Source organism: Takifugu flavidus, chromosome 14, assembly GCF_003711565.1.
Source record: "Takifugu flavidus isolate HTHZ2018 chromosome 14, ASM371156v2, whole genome shotgun sequence".
NCBI classification, from domain to species: Eukaryota; Metazoa; Chordata; class Actinopteri; order Tetraodontiformes; family Tetraodontidae; genus Takifugu; species Takifugu flavidus.
In genome coordinates, this window is record NC_079533.1 from 3,227,302 (window position 1) to 3,242,272 (window position 14,971).

At 42.3% G+C, this 14,971-nt stretch overlaps 1 protein-coding gene across 1 annotated transcript in view; it reads left to right on the forward strand.

Annotated features, from left to right (window-relative positions):
• med13a (mediator complex subunit 13a) overlaps positions 1-14,418 on the forward strand; it is a 57,161-nt gene extending 42,743 nt beyond the window's left edge. The window contains exons 14-30 of the mRNA XM_057053820.1: positions 411-616; positions 1,397-1,593; positions 2,709-3,631; positions 3,801-3,968; positions 5,760-5,983; positions 6,936-7,125; positions 7,401-7,797; positions 8,090-8,321; positions 8,822-9,013; positions 10,024-10,247; positions 10,336-10,478; positions 10,572-10,730; positions 11,128-11,316; positions 11,649-11,791; positions 11,999-12,163; positions 12,441-12,541; positions 12,683-14,418. Coding sequence (XP_056909800.1) covers positions 411-616; positions 1,397-1,593; positions 2,709-3,631; positions 3,801-3,968; positions 5,760-5,983; positions 6,936-7,125; positions 7,401-7,797; positions 8,090-8,321; positions 8,822-9,013; positions 10,024-10,247; positions 10,336-10,478; positions 10,572-10,730; positions 11,128-11,316; positions 11,649-11,791; positions 11,999-12,163; positions 12,441-12,541; positions 12,683-12,815 — 3,986 coding nt within the window. The 3' untranslated portion in view covers positions 12,816-14,418. The remainder of the gene's footprint in view (positions 1-410; positions 617-1,396; positions 1,594-2,708; positions 3,632-3,800; positions 3,969-5,759; positions 5,984-6,935; positions 7,126-7,400; positions 7,798-8,089; positions 8,322-8,821; positions 9,014-10,023; positions 10,248-10,335; positions 10,479-10,571; positions 10,731-11,127; positions 11,317-11,648; positions 11,792-11,998; positions 12,164-12,440; positions 12,542-12,682) is intronic.
• The last annotated feature ends 553 nt before the right edge of the window (positions 14,419-14,971 follow it).

A 14,971-nucleotide genomic window follows, 5' to 3' on the forward strand; every position in this document is an offset into this window, starting at 1 on the left:
GACAATTTAAATGCTACAGTCTTCAGCTCGTCCTTCTTCCCTAAAAGTAATGCAGAAACTGTGGACCCTTTCACTACGCCATCTTTTCTGAGCCCACATCTCCAGACCATTGGAATTCTTTTACCATTTCAAATGTGGTTTGAATGCCTGACTATTACCGGTATATGAAGACTTTAACCAGCAATCCTTTCATGTCAGTGCAGGGTCAAAAGCCCCCCAAATAAGTTCTTGATCTATCTAGTTAGATCTGTCCAATGTGGGATGTGTTAGGAATGGTTCTCTGGACTGACGGCAACAACTGCTTGTTATATCTGTTAGGGAATCTTCATCAACATCATTAGGTCTAATCTTTGATGATGGCAGATGTGTTACAATAGGCATCAATCATCCTTCTTTGTCACTCTCCCCAGGTGATCTGCACCAGATGTTTCCCACACCACCCTCCTTAGAACAGCACATCATGGGCTACTCACCCATGAACATGTGTAGTAAGGAATATGGCAGCATGGAGGCCAATTCCGGCATGACCAGTCTTGATGGCACATCTTCTCTTGGAGGCCACTTTAAAATTGAAGTGGAGGAGAGCTTCTGCAGCCCCAAGCCATCTGAGATCAAGGTTTTCTGGACCTGTTTTCTCTATCATCATTAAACCTAATGTTATAGTTTGAATTTTCCACTGAAAGCAGCGAGAGCTTACGAGAAAGAAAGTATTTGGAAAGTAAATTGAATTGTCAGCTTCTCTTTTCAGACATGCAGCTCACCCACAGAATATTCAGGTTTATATCTACATGAAGGCAGTTTTGGCTTCCCCGGACTGTCCATCGTCCTAATTTCAGTCAAACCTCAGCTGTTTTATTCAATGATTTTCACACATGTTCTGGAGTGTTTGGGTGGGAAATGGTCTGTCTACCAAAAAATTAGATCTTGGTCTCATTCACACATGATCCATCAGAGGGAAAATAGGGCAGTATTGCTCATCAAGTGCTTTGGGGTTAATCTGTTTTATGTTTTAATCTTTTATTTAGATTCCAATTTATAGAAGCAATTATCTGGCTATAGTTGCATTTATTTATATGTGTATTAAATAATTTCTAATTAAATTAATTGATTGTATTATGTATATTAATCAAATCAAATTTCTATTTGTACCTCAGTCTTCCCTCTAATTGGTTGTCGCTCAGAAATATCTAAGAATTTGAATCAATAGAAAACAACTGGGATAGAATAGACTTGGATTTACAAAAATACCATTTTTATGAAAGCTGTGTTGATTGGAATGTACATACGCAGGTTAATCTCTAATTATATCCTCCTCTTTTGATCTTGTTATTCATATATCTGAGATCGCTCTGTTTGTCTGTACCTCAGTCTTACCCTTCTTTTCCCATCATTTTAGGACTATTCATTTGTGTACAAGCCAGAGCTGTGCCAGGCTTTTGTGGGCTGTTCTATGTTTGCTCCTCTGAAGACGCTGCCCAGCCAGTGTCTCGCACCCATCAAGATACCAGACGACTGCATATACAAACCCAGCTGGACCATGGGCAGAGAGCTGCTCAACCCCATGTCTGTCATGACCTTCCTCAATAAGGATAGGTAACTCGTGCTAACTCACTTTTTATAGTAGCGTGGTCCTTCTGTTTCACCTCTGCCATGGTCTACTCGCACATGTATCAGAAAAGTGTATGGTTATCCGTAAACGGCAAACTCAGCATTTATGGCATTTGTATAGATTTAAATCTATTAAATCTGTGTCTTACATTGACCTCAGAGCTTACATTCTTGCAGACTTGCCAAACACTTGGTGTTCATTAATCCACATCTAATCTGGTTTCTTGATCTCTCTTACTTTCATACTTGCAAGCTCTTTTCAGTATAATTAGAAGGGTTACTGGGTGTTTACATTGGAAAAAAATTGTAATTTGTAACAGTTTTTTGATACGTAGTTTATAGATCCTAATGGAATTTCAACAAACAGTTAATGCAGTTTCTATTCCAATGTGCAACTGTGACTGTACTTGTGACATTTTTAAGAGAACACCACAGTATTGTGGGAAACAACAGAGTAAAACAAAAGAGTGGGGCTAGTTGTGATTTTTTTTTTTAATGAACTGTGTAATTGGATGACTGCGCCTTCTGAGGGAGCAATGTTCAGGGAGCGGACTGATGTCTGCAATATGCTGTGAAGTTTGGCCATTGTCCAAAGAGTAATGGCGTGAGCTTGTGCTTCTTTCACATCTGCATCTGTATCTCTCCTGTGCTGTTAATGCTGGAGTGGGTTTGGGGGACTCTACTTGGGTTGTAGTTGTCCCACAAGTAGCCATGGACATGTTGTACTCACCTTCTGTCCCTCTCATGCTCTCTCGCTCTGGCTTCCTCACTGTAGATTTTAATCCCACACTGAGCATTTACGTGGGAAATGCATTCTCAAAGTCTTGTTTCTCACCCTACTGGTTTTATTTGATCTTGCTCTGGTTCATTATTGAGCTGTCAGGTGAAAATGTGCAGTTTAAACCCACTCTGCGTTTTTAAGATGCTGAAATTCAAAACTTCCAGTTCTACAACTACAACTATATACACACACACACTATATATATATATATATATATATATATATATGCAGCTGGATACCTGTATGCCATTAATATGACTGTGCAATGGACTCGATATTCTGCATCATTTTACAAATGTTTTTCCATCTTTGTTTTTAGTAACATCCCTAGTGTGGGGAGCACCATGGACCAGGATTACAACCAGACATACACCCCTCAGACCCACACGCCCTTCATGTCAAACAGCGCTCCACCCAGTAACAGTGGTACAGGCATCCTGCCTTCACCCGCAACACCACGTTTCTCTGCACCGACACCACGCACGCCACGCACCCCACGGACACCCCGGGGTCCCGCTAGTGTCCAGGGCTCACTCAAATACGAGAACTCCGACTTATACTCACCAGCATCCACGCCCTCTACATGTCGACCGCTGAATTCAGTTGAGCCAGCCACGGTTCCGTCCATTCCTGAAGCTCACAGCCTCTATGTCACCCTCATTCTCTCCGAGTCTGTCATGAACCTCTTCAAAGACTGCAACTTCGACAGCTGCTGTATTTGCGTGTGTAACATGAACATTAAAGGCGCCGACATGGGCGTGTACCTGAGCGACCCCGTCGGCGAGGCCCAGGAACCCTGCAGCTGCGGTTTCAGCTCAGTGGTCAACCGACGCTATGGCAATGGATGCGGCCTTTTCCTGGAGGACGAACTGGATATCATCGGCCGTGGCTCTGATATCAGCCGAGAGGCAGAAAAGCGATTTGAGGAGCTCCGGTCGTCCTCACTGGAGAGAGCTGGAGTTGGGAGGTCGGAACATGTCCCAGATGAGATCATTCTTCTCCTTCAGGATCAGTGCACAAACCCCTTTTCACCAATTTTAACTCTGGAGCAAGACATAGTGGCACGGGGGGCAAACGGGGCACCCGTATCACCCTGTGTGAGGGTGGAGGAGAGGGATTACTGTAGTGACTGTTACATGGCTCTTGAGCACGGGAGGCAATTCATGGACAACATGTCGGGTGGCAAAGTGGATGAGGCACTAGTCAAAAGCTCCTGCTTGCACAAATGGACCAAACAAAATGGTAAGAAATGTGATTATCTACTTTATCTTTGCCAACACAGACTCAGATATTTATGTTATACATTCGTAGTATTATGCTATTTTCACATTACACTTTAATGAGAGGTTAATGTTGAAGTTCAACTCTCAGGATTAGCATTAATTCCCTGTTTATCTCTTCTTTTTTCCAGCGGTTGACGTGAGTGCACTGTGCTCTCAAGATGTGCTACATGTGCTGTTGTCACTCCAGCCTCTACTACAGGACGCCATCCAGAAGAAGAAGACAGTGAGGTCGTGGGGTGTTCAGGGGCCCCTCACCTGGCAGCAGTTCCACAAGATGGCTGGACGGGGTTCCTACGGTACACAGTTCAAGCACTTTCCTTATTCTTTTTATTTATAAATTAGTTTAAATGCATATGGAGGCCTATAAACTTTACAAACTATATATCTAATCTTGTCTAAAAATCAATATTTTAAAAATTAAGCGAGGATTTAAAATATTTTTTAAGATACAAGGGCAAAAATGTGGCTAAAAAGTGTCAGTTGAGAGCAGAACAAAGTAATCTATACAATATTGTGATGTTATCACAGTGTTACATAGGCTGTCCTGAGCTCATGTGTATACCAACGGCCCTACTCCCCACTGATCCTCTTGTCACCAAGGCTCAGTCTCTCTCCTCTGGACATAGATTATCCCCGGTCTCTCTCTGCTCTCTGGAATCAAAGCACACTCACAGTTGTAGGGCTGCGGTCACACGTTTAAAGTTGCTTCTGTGTCAGAACCGGCATTGAGATGCTTTGTTTTTCTATTGTTCAAGTTGACCGTGCTCCCTCTGCCTACGTCTCATCTGGTTCAGCAGTTTTCTGATGCAGAAGTGCAACTTTCTTGCAAAAAATGACTTAAGAAGCCTAAAAGCAATTTGTGCCTGTCTGGCATGTTGCACGGCACAAACAATTTGAACAAGAACAACTCCACCTCGCTTCAAAGTCCCACCCACTTCCCCGTGCCTGACTTCTGACGCTTCCTTCCTCCCTTGAGGCATATGCTGAGCAGCTCTGGTTACTACACGACCACCTGCGTAACCCCAGAGTTTTAATACTACATCGGGGTTGAGGAAAACCACACATTAAACACTGATGCTAATGCTAACACTGATGATATGCTGCCCATATCGTTACAGCTTAAAACTAACTCTATCGCTAATGCAGGAAAAAGGTCATGGTCGCATGCTTGGTTTGTTGTCACTAAAATTGACGCTAACGCTCATCTTCATTGCATAGTTAACTTAATATTACAGAACAATAGTAACTGATAGCATCTGGATGTGGCATTATCAAGCAGAAACAGTCATCTTTTCCTGATGTTTTCTCTGTGGGAGCAGCTGGGGGGTGGAAACAGCTCGGGCGGGAACAGCTGGGGGTGGGAGCAGACTGCCGTGGTCAGTCATTGAAGTTCTTCACCATTCCTTGCTATTTCTCCCAGACGGCTCTGCCACAGAGGTGCGCGACCCATAACGGTGACAGCGGTAGGCAACTGGAAGGGACACAGCCACAGATGAGAGACAGGAAGTTCAGCAACTCATTTTATTTGGATTAAATAAAATTATTAATCAGATTTTTATCAGAAAGATATGAGAAATGAATACTGCTGAGTTGGTGGATTCCTTTTACATTTTAGTTTGTATTTTAAGATTATAACAGAAAAGTATAAAAATGCCAGAAGGGTAAGAGTTGCTTTAAAAGTGTACACGTCAATACAATGTTTAAAAATACCTTCCCGGAATTACCTTAAATTTGTCTCTAACTTGGAATATGCCCTTTCTGTTTTGCGATTTAGAGCTTTTTTCTGTCAAAATTGCAACTCTTAGTAGTAGAGAGGTTTTAGGGTGACATTTTCTGTGTTTTGAGTGTGTTGGTAAAGAAACTCCCTCGCTGATGTCAGATCGAAAAAGGGCAGTCCCACTCATGTGGTCCAGATGTCAGCTTTGTTGGGAGCTGCTGTCAGCTTTTGTTGACCTCACATTCTGATGCACAGTGGAGTGCTGTCAGAGTGGGGAGGGGAGCTGACACCTTACCTGTTAATGACACTTCTTCACTGTTCTTTCTGCTTTCTGCTTCTGACCCCCTCTCCGTCGACTTTGCTTCAACAGGTACAGATGAGTCCCCAGAGCCTCTGCCCATTCCCACGTTTCTGGTGGGCTATGAGTATGACTTTGTGGTGCTGTCTCCATTTGGTCTGCCCTACTGGGAGAAACTGCTGCTTGATCCTTTCGGCTCCCAGCGGGACATTGGTTACATGGTGGTTTGTCCTGACAATGAGGCTCTGCTCAGCAATGCAAAGAGCTTCTTCCGTGATCTCACGGCTGTCTACGAGGTAAATACTAAATATTTCTTTCCGGTGTAAAGAGCATTTTCAGTTTTAGCCATATCCACCTTGAATTTATTATAATAGGATACATTTCTTGTGAAAAAAGACATTAATTTTGACAAATAATTTTGAATTTCAGCTTGATAGAGTGAAAGATGATGTGAGTTCGGAAGTAATTACCATCCAGTGTTGCGTCTGTTTTCTTACCGGATCATTTCTTGCATTCCACTAGTAGGAACTCAAGTGAGATAAAGCAGTGATAGCGGTTGTGCCTCAATATTGATGTACAGACTAAACACTAACCATCATCCCTGGCCATGGGTTACAGAAAATTACAGCTTTGAGCTGCAAGCGATTTTCAATTGTTGAGATTTTATCTGGTACCTTATCCACTATTAATTAGACATATAGACATATAACAAAATATGTTTTGAGGCGGCGGTAGCTCAGTCTGAAGCGGTTCAAGCCCTGGTGCAGAAAAAACTTAGATGTTCTGGTTGCTGAGGTGCAAGGAGACCTTCAGAGCACTGCCGAGGTACCCTTGAGCAAAGTACCCGAAGCCTGAAACGCTCAAATGCTAGCAACTCATTCAGGGTTGTACCCTACCTTTGTCTATATACATCTGGGACAGGCTGCAGCACCCTCCCTGTGACCCTGAAAGAGAAAAAGTAGTCAAGAAAAGTACTCTTTATTTATTTTTTTTTTTTTAATCTGCCAGTACTCATATCCTTCTGTGGCAAGGAGTGGGGCTTTTGCTGGTATTTCCAGGGTCACAATTAGACCCCTATTTAGACCCCATGGCATTTCAGGAACCTTTATCATTCTCCTTTTGTGTGCAATGTGGGATTTTCACTAAATCATTTGAAGAATTGCTGAGAATTGCTCACTTTGTGTGCTGCTAAGTGGCTTTTTGTATTAGTTCATTAGTTTGACTAGTGTGCGTGTGTGCTGCCTACAGTCATGCCGGCTTGGCCAACACCGGCCCATTTCCAAAGGCTATCCCGATGGCATAGTCCTTGTTGGTGGCAGTGATGCCAAGACCCTCGTGGATCAGCCAGTCAGTGATTGGTTCCTCAAGGCTGCCAGCAGCAACGGCGACGCCTTCACAAGGCTTAAACTCTATGCACAAGTTTGCCGGCACAACCTTGGTAGGTTTAAAAGTGTCTGATGTGACTTTTGTATTTTCACATTTTCCATCTCTGACTGTTCTTTTACTCAGTACTTAGCTTAGTCAATCTTTTTATGTTCCATTTTCACCTTTGATACCACTTGATTTTGTTAAAATAAGACAAGTTCGAGAGCCTCTTCTGACTGAATAGAAGCACCAAATCAATGTAAAAGAAGGTGAAGTTGAAACTGAATGAGTGTATTATTCTTTGCAGTGTTTCGCGTTATTAACACACATCCTGTGTGCTCTCTTCAGCTCCATACCTCGCATCACAGCCATTGGACAGTTCCCTCTTGTCGCAGCCTTTTCCCTCACCAACCCAGTCGTCATCCACACAAACGTCGAGCTCCACCTCCAGCCAGCAGGGCCCAGGGAACACAGGAGGTTCCTCTATTTCCAGCAGCAGTATCAGTGGATCCGTCAATGGCTCTACATCATCCAGCAGCCTGATGACATCAGCAGGTCAGCCTGGCAGTGGGATGCCCTCTTCAAAGCCAACCTCTTTTCCACCATTCGGTAGCATGAGCACACAGGCTCAGGGAGGTGCCCCCCAGAGTGGACAGCTGGGACAGCAGGCCTCTGCCCACAATACTGGCAGCTCAGGGGAAAGCTCCAGCAGCCACGCCCTGGGGCCCACAGAGCCTCCTGAAAGGTACATGTCATATAATAATATATACAATAAGTGCATTTACATGTTACTCGAAATTGGACTCCACTTGTTGCTCAATTGGTGTGCATAATTTATGCAACCGGACTTTCTGTCTACAAAAGAGCTCGCAGAAGCCATTTTTCTGATCATCGCTTTAAATAAACATTTCAGTAGCCTGGATAAAATCCAAGTTCAAGAAGTTTTTTGTCTTTTTTGTTGTTTTTACTGTAAAATCCACAAACATATTTAATGGGCCATTAATGTTGATAACGTGTGCATTCCTGTCTGTCCTCAGCACTTTGGAACGAGAGAAGATAGGCATTCCCACGGATGGCGAGTCCCACGCCATCACATATCCACCTGCCATTGTTGTTTACATTGTGGACCCGTTTAGCTATGATGAGGCTAATGGTGCTACGGGGCCAGTGCCGACCCACTCCAGCGTGTGGACGCTGGGTTTGCTACGCTGCTACCTTGAGATGCTTCAGTTTCTACCCCCTCATATCCGCAATATTATATCTGTACAGGTAACTGTTTCTTTCTTTGACATTTTAAAAATTGTTTTAGTAGAATAAACTAGGTTTTCTTAGAGAATTAGTGTGAATTATATCCATAACTCTGCTCACCTTAGCTTGTTCTTGTAGCTTTTTGAAATAGTAATCTGTGTTATATAAATGTGATCCAGAAACAGTGAATGGAAATATTTTATATTTCAAATGTTCACTCTGCTTTGGAATTCTTGGTTAGAATTAAATATTTGGCACCATGAGTTTAATGTTTGGATAGTTGACTTGTGGCTGATTTACTTTTCATTTCAATGTTTATTTAAAGCATCCATAATCAGAATCTTAATAAAATACAACAAAACTACCAGAACTCATCTTTTTCTCTAACCTAGTCATTTTTTAATTACTTTTTTAATTGTTTAACTTTGTCTTCTTTTTAGAATCTTCGAAATAAAAAGGTGATTTAACAGCACTCTTTGTGCTGTCGCTTCACAGCTTCTGACTTGTTTTTTAATCCACAGATTGTCCCCTGCCAGTACCTTCTTCAGCCCGTGCGAGGAGAGGACCGGCATATCTATGCCCAGCATCTCAAATCTTTTGCTTTCTCTGTCTACGCTCAGTGCAGACGGCCACTACCCACCACTACTAACGTCAAGTCACTCACAGGCTTTGGCCCAGGCTTGGCCATTGACACTGCACTGAGAGTCCCGGAGGTAAGTCCAGAAGAGAAAAGTGTGTCCGTTTTCAGTGAGCTATTTACAGTCTGAGCTGCTGGTGGAGATGTGGCTGCAGCAACAGTCACTACATTTACGTGACACTCCGAAAAGCAAATTATTGCCTCCATTCCACCATAATTGCACAAGTGTGAGCATGTGAACTCCGTAGTCCCACTCATATCGGTGCGTTCCGTGTCCGAATAAAGCGACACGTATACGCCTAAATCAGAGTTAAACTAGCCCCGTGTGCACCACTTCAGAGCTGGTGAACAAAAATATTCAGGAGGAGAGGAAGCTGAAGAGGAGGATATATTCCTGTCAGTTGTCCAACTTTCTCGATTGCATATAAACTGGGACAAGGAACACATTCCAACAAGATGCCAGAGACGCATTCTGACTATAGCTCATTTAGGCTGTGCATGTAAATGTACTGACAGTATTGATCTGGGGTTGTTGGAGAGCAGATGCTGATATTGTGAGCTTAACACCAAAATTTCATTTGATTTGAGGGTTGGTGGCAGATATGAACCCTCAGCTAATATAAAGCTTCTTTTTATCCTGTCTGTGTTTAGACCAAAAAGACAGATTGATATAGATTACTTAGTCTAAACCTTTCTTAAAGGTTTTGTGCTAAAACAAGGCCAAGGGAACATGCAACCCTCTGCTAGTGCAACATTTCCATTCCATTATCTGCTTGGCTAGCTTCCTGAGACCTTCTTAATGGAATCTCAACACCAAGCCAGACAAAATGACCTATTACACCAGGCAATAATTCAGTAGAATTCCTTGCACTCACTTCTGCCTTTTCCTTTTAACTCTGTATTACACCTGTATGCTAGTTGTTAACAGGATGCTCACCATTCTCCCCACATAGGATCGATGCCAGATAACAAACAATGTGAACATGGCAGAATTTAAAATCAAACTTGCCAAAGAAAGTGAATCAGAAATGTGTCCAGTTTCCTGTCTGAGGAATGTCCTAAATTCTTCAATCTTCCACCTTGTAGAGGCCGGAGTGTCTGCGTCTGTACACACCTCCATTCATTCTGGCACCAGTTAAAGACAAGCAGACTGAGCTCGGGGAGACTTTTGGGGAGGCGTCCCAGAAATACAACGTTCTGTTTGTTGGGTACTGTTTATCTCATGACCAGCGCTGGCTCCTGGCTACCTGCACTGATCTGTATGGAGAACTGCTGGAAACCTGCATCATAAACATAGATGTACCCAACAGGTGTGGCTTGGTACTTGGTACACTTTTCATATTCTCAAGATTATTACAAGCTGGTGTCGAAAATACATATGCGGCAATACTTCTGCAGAGCACGGAGAAAAAAGGGCTCTGTTCGGAGGCTTGGGCTGCAGAAGCTATGGGATTGGTGCTTAGGATTGGTGCAAATGACATCAGTGCCCTGGAGGATTGTGATTGGGCGACTAGGAAGAATAGGACACGGAGAGTTAAAAGGTAACGGTCCCGTCAGGTCTGAAGACATGAAAGCATTAGTGTCTATCAAGCATTTCCCTCTCCACTATTGTCATTCCTCTGCCTATCCACCAGATTGGAGTATTCTGCTGAGCAGGAGAAACCTCCAGTCACTGAGTCGCCGGCTGAAGGAAATGTGCCGGATGTGCGGCATCTCATCTTCAGATACTCCCAGCATTCTCAGCGTGTGCCTGGTTGCCATGGAGCCCCAGGGATCATTTTTCATCATGCCAGGTAGAGTTTGTGCACATCATGAACATCCCATCTTAGTCAGAGTAAAGAGTGTAGTGTTGATGGAATGTCTCAGGGCTCCTCTGCTTGTCCAGGTCTGTTGACAGACATTGCGGAGAATTTGAGAGATTATTGGAACTGCATTCTCATGGCGAATAGCATGCTTAATGTATCATATTGTTGCAATAAAAAAAACGGTAAACCTCTAATGGAATGAAGCGTTAAAATTCAGTCTCCCAAAATATTCCATGTTATATTTTCATGTATGTAATCCGCACACAAGATGCTGCTCAAGCTGCCTTGTGAATGGGTTTAAATGTTTCTGCTTTCCTTTAAGTGATGCCAGCTGAATTACACTAGCAGATTATTAATACTGTCACTTTATCCTCTGTCCTGTCAGATTCTGTGTCGACAGGTTCAGTGTTTGGCCGCAGCACCACACTCAACATGCAGACGTCTCAGCTGAACACCCCTCAGGATACCTCCTGTACCCACATACTGGTCTTCCCCACTTCTGCCTTTGTTCAAGTGGCCAGCTCCAGCTACACCAACATTGACACTAATATCGACATTCTCAACGCCACCACTGGTCAGCAGTCATTCATCTGTATTCCACTCATTAAATCAGATTCTCTGGAGCTATTTGAGTCAGACATCCTGTTTGCTGAAGCTGAAATGGAATACTTGTTCAAGGGCAACTACATAATTGAACAGGTCTTCCCTCAGTACCAACAGAAATAAGGATTACCTCCCCCTTTCAGTTTTCACAGTCAAAGATTGTAATTCTGTTGGCCTTCTGAGTGTAAAATGTTTGGAGTGTGGGGTTTTAAACGGCAAAATGTTGAGCCACGTTTTTACTTCAGAAAAGCTTATCCCCTTTGCCGCCCTGCGGTCACTTTACTTTTGCCCCACCTTTCACAGATGGGTCAGACGCTATCGGGATCTTTGACCTGCTGGACCAGGAAAATGAGTTGGTGGACCCAGACATCATCAACATTTCGCCCACTACATCACCGGTGCACTCCCCAGGTTCTCATTACCATCATGGAGGCGATGGCAGTAAGGTGAGCCAACCTGTAAAATGAACACCAGACTGGGTGAATAATGTCTCGGCCTTCACAGCAAAAGAAATTCAGGTTCTCCCTGATTTTAAATAGTATTTAAAAAAATATGAGCAACACTAGTATTCCATGCTGAAATCTTGTCAGTGAATGTTGTCAGTCATCTAGGTGCAAGAGAATCAGAGGAAATCTTGATTTATGTTGTCGCAGGGCCAGAGCACAGACCGAATGGAGTCTCATGAAGAGGTCCCGAACCTTCTGCAGCAGCCTCTGTCGCTTGGCTACTTGGTCTCCACTGTTAAAGCTGGTCCACTCCCTGACTGGTTCTGGTCAGCCTGTCCACAGGCTCAAAATCAGTGTCCTCTCTTCCTTAAGGTAACGAGATCTCTTTCGAGTAGTGGAATAGGAGATCACAACCAAGGCAATATCAGCAAGAACTCTTTGAGTTGCCTTCCGGATGGAGTATTTAAATACTCACAATTTGCCCTTATTCTTATTTCTTGCCTTAAATGTAATTAAGTACCTGTTTCGCTCGCTCTGACAAGGTTATTGGTTAATTGCTGCTGCTCCGTAAAACTCTACTTCTTGTTGTTGTTGTTGTTGTTGTTAAAGTAACAGCTGCATTTAAGAGCAACTGTCATTTCTTCCTCAGGCTTCTTTGCACCTCCATGTGTCTTCAGTGCAGTCAGATGAACTTCTGCACAGCAAACACTCCCACCCCCTTGACTCGAATCAGACCTCAGACGTACTGAGGTAAAGTTTTGTTACTATCCTCTAAATGTCTTAAATTTAGATTGAATGCTTAAATGTATTTGTCATTTTATATAAAACGGCTGTTTTATACTATTAATGGCTAAATTGAACAGAAAAGACATATTTTCTGTTCCTGAGCAGATTTGTGTTGGAGCAGTACAACGCCCTCTCCTGGCTGACATGCGACCCAGCAACGCAGGACCGTCGCTCATGTCTGCCTGTTCACTTTGTGGTGCTGAACCAGCTGTACAACTTCATCATGAACATGTTGTGACCAACATTTCCAACAGAGGGTGGCTGCAGGTGAAAGATTTCATCCAGGAGGACTAATCCACGGGGTTGTTTTCAGTGATAAATACTGCAAGATTCAGACCAAATTCTGCAGCATTATGGGATGGTTGCCCTGAGCTGATGTTACTGGTGGTGCTGGGCCCGTTATCCCTGTTATTCAGATGCATTCACAATGGAATGAGGGAATAAGGATGGGGGCTAATTATTGACTGATGACTGACTGGTTTTCCTAGTATGTAGCGCGCCAACTTGCAGTCACTGGCAAATGTGTACTGGAAAGATGAGTTTATATGTAAAGTTATTGGAGGAAAAGGGACAAATGTATTTGCAGAAAAAACTAAAGAATGGATATTTGATTTTAAGACCTGAAAATTCCTTTTTATTCTTTTGGATGAAATAGTATCCAAAAGAAATGCCTGCATTTATCTTATTTATTGTAAGTTTTTAAATGTATAATTTGTCTTATTTCTTAACATTTTTATATGTATGAAAAACTATATATATTAAAGGAAGGTTTATATTTGCCTTCCTGCTTTAAGCAATTGGTTGAAAATATATGTATGTAATGGTCTTAATTAAAAAAACAAACTAAGACAAAAAATCTGACAAAAATAGTCCCAGTAGGTTGCTTTTAGAGTATTATTTTTTTGTAATGAGATGGAATATTTCTATTGTTACAATGTACATAAGAATTAGAGTGGAGAATATGTCCCAGGCCTTTGAGCGTGGACGACTTGCAGCAAAGCTGTAGCAGCAGATGACATGTACAGCAATGGACTTCACTGTGTTCTAATAAAGAGGTACATTGTTGTATATAGTATTTTATACCACACATTTAGACACAAAACCAAATATATAATATATGTGTGTGTGTGTGTGTGTGTATACACATACATATACACATATGTGTGTATTTATACATGTATGTATGTGTGTATATATATATATAAACACACACACACATATATATATATGCGCACGCCGTGTCAGCATTTCGTGGCAAGGCTCTTTTAGGAATAAAGTGCATCAACTTATTTTTCTGTGCTTGTGTTTATTACTTTGGGGAGGGGGATTCTGTGCAATTGGACAAGGACACCAATAGTGGAGAGAAAGGATTACTATTGGCATCTCTTGGAGGTAGCTAACCTCAGGTTTGACTTTTTAAAAACTGTATAATGTACATGAATGGTAGCACTAGAATATGAAAATGGTCTGAATGCAGTGTCCTTTTCAGCACGTCCCTTCTTTACAATACCTCTATCCTGATTGGCTGCTGTCAAGCTCATTTGGTACCAATGCAGACTGGTTAGGTAATCCTCATAGACCAGTCCCACTTCAGCTCAGTGTGGGAGTAAATGTGTGGTGTAAATGACAGGCAAATGCAGTGCACAAAGGAAGATCAACTGTTTGATTTCTCCTGTTCCAGATGCTCAGTGGTTCAGATGTCCACTGAGCATTTAAACTTGCATACGGGACAGAAATTGTTGGCTTTAAGTTTGACCATTTCAAATGTATTTGGTCTTTTGAGTGTAGATAAATACATTCAACATTTAATAAAAGGCTGAAATGTTATTTTCAGTCCAGTGCCATGTTGTTTGTTTTGTTTTGCTGAGTTCTCCTGTGGTCACCTGTATCTGAGCAGGCCTACACTTATATGATGAGCTGTCCAGAGGCGGTTCTCTGTATGGTTCCAGCACGCTGCCCCTTGATATTAGTGAAACTGGGGCAGAATTTATTCAGGTATAAGTAAACCATAAGTAAAGTAATAGAAATACATTTATTGTCAGATATTTGAGTTGCCAACAAGTACCAATAAATAGAATCAAATTCAAATTTTAGCCCAGAATGATAGTATTCTTTAAAATTATGTACTGGAAATGTAAAACCCATACAATTATTTGTCTTGTATCTGTTGACGCACTTTACTTAAGAAAATAACAGAAAGGAACTGAAAGCAAAATGGTAAAATAACAGATTTTTTGAAGTGTATGCTCATTGTGTTTACTAGATTTTTGTCCTCATTCCATTTATTTTCATTTTCTTTTCATACCAGCAGCCCTCGTTCTGCAGATGTGTTGCCACCGCCCTACTACAACCAACGTAAAATAGCTCCTCAGCTTCATATAGAGGACCAAAAGT